Source organism: Monoraphidium neglectum (assembly GCF_000611645.1).
Source record: "Monoraphidium neglectum strain SAG 48.87 unplaced genomic scaffold scaffold01980, whole genome shotgun sequence".
In the NCBI taxonomy this organism is placed as follows: Eukaryota; Viridiplantae; Chlorophyta; class Chlorophyceae; order Sphaeropleales; family Selenastraceae; genus Monoraphidium; species Monoraphidium neglectum.
In genome coordinates this window covers 9653-10185 of record NW_014011648.1, presented here as the reverse complement: position 1 = coordinate 10185, position 533 = coordinate 9653, and the positions used below count along the sequence as shown (strand labels likewise).

Below are 533 nucleotides of genomic sequence, written 5' to 3'. Positions count from 1 at the left end.
CGTTTCGCGGCACCGGAGAGGTAGTAGGGGCTGTGAGTCGACACACACAATCAAAATATTGCTGGCCGGATGAATCCCGCGGCAGCACAGCAGATGCAACTTGCCCAGTGGCGTTTGCAACCGTCCAGCATGACAGCAGTAGACCAGGGAACAATGTGACCCTGACATTTGACAGCAGCTTACAGCCCCGCATAAGACAGGCAGCCCACTCACCAGGCGGGAAGCCTCCTGGATGCCGCGGGTGTTGGGCGAGACCTCCAGCATCAGGGGGCTGCGCTTGAGCGCCTCAATGACGTCATCGTACTTGCCCTTGGGGGCGCTGTAAGAGCTGGGGGCGCTGTAAGAGCTGGGCGCGCTGTAGCTGGGCGCGCTGTAGCTGGGCGCGGAGTAGCTGGGCGCGGAGTAGCTGGGCGCGCTGTACGACGCGGTGGCGGAGCCGGGGATGTACTCCTCGCCAGCGGCCTCAGCCGCCAGGCGGGCCTCCTCCTCAGCCAGCTCAGCCTGGCGCTCAGCCTCCTCCCTGGCCCAGTTGG

At 64.7% G+C, this 533-nt stretch overlaps 1 protein-coding gene across 1 annotated transcript in view; it reads right to left on the bottom strand.

Annotated features, from left to right (window-relative positions):
• The window catches only part of MNEG_9568 (hypothetical protein), a gene marked incomplete at both ends in the record, with an annotated part of 4279 nt that overhangs the window by 2179 nt on the left and 1567 nt on the right, over positions 1-533 (bottom strand). Inside the window, one exon of the mRNA XM_014041963.1 lies at positions 214-520. Coding sequence (XP_013897417.1) covers positions 214-520 — 307 coding nt within the window. The remainder of the gene's footprint in view (positions 1-213; positions 521-533) is intronic.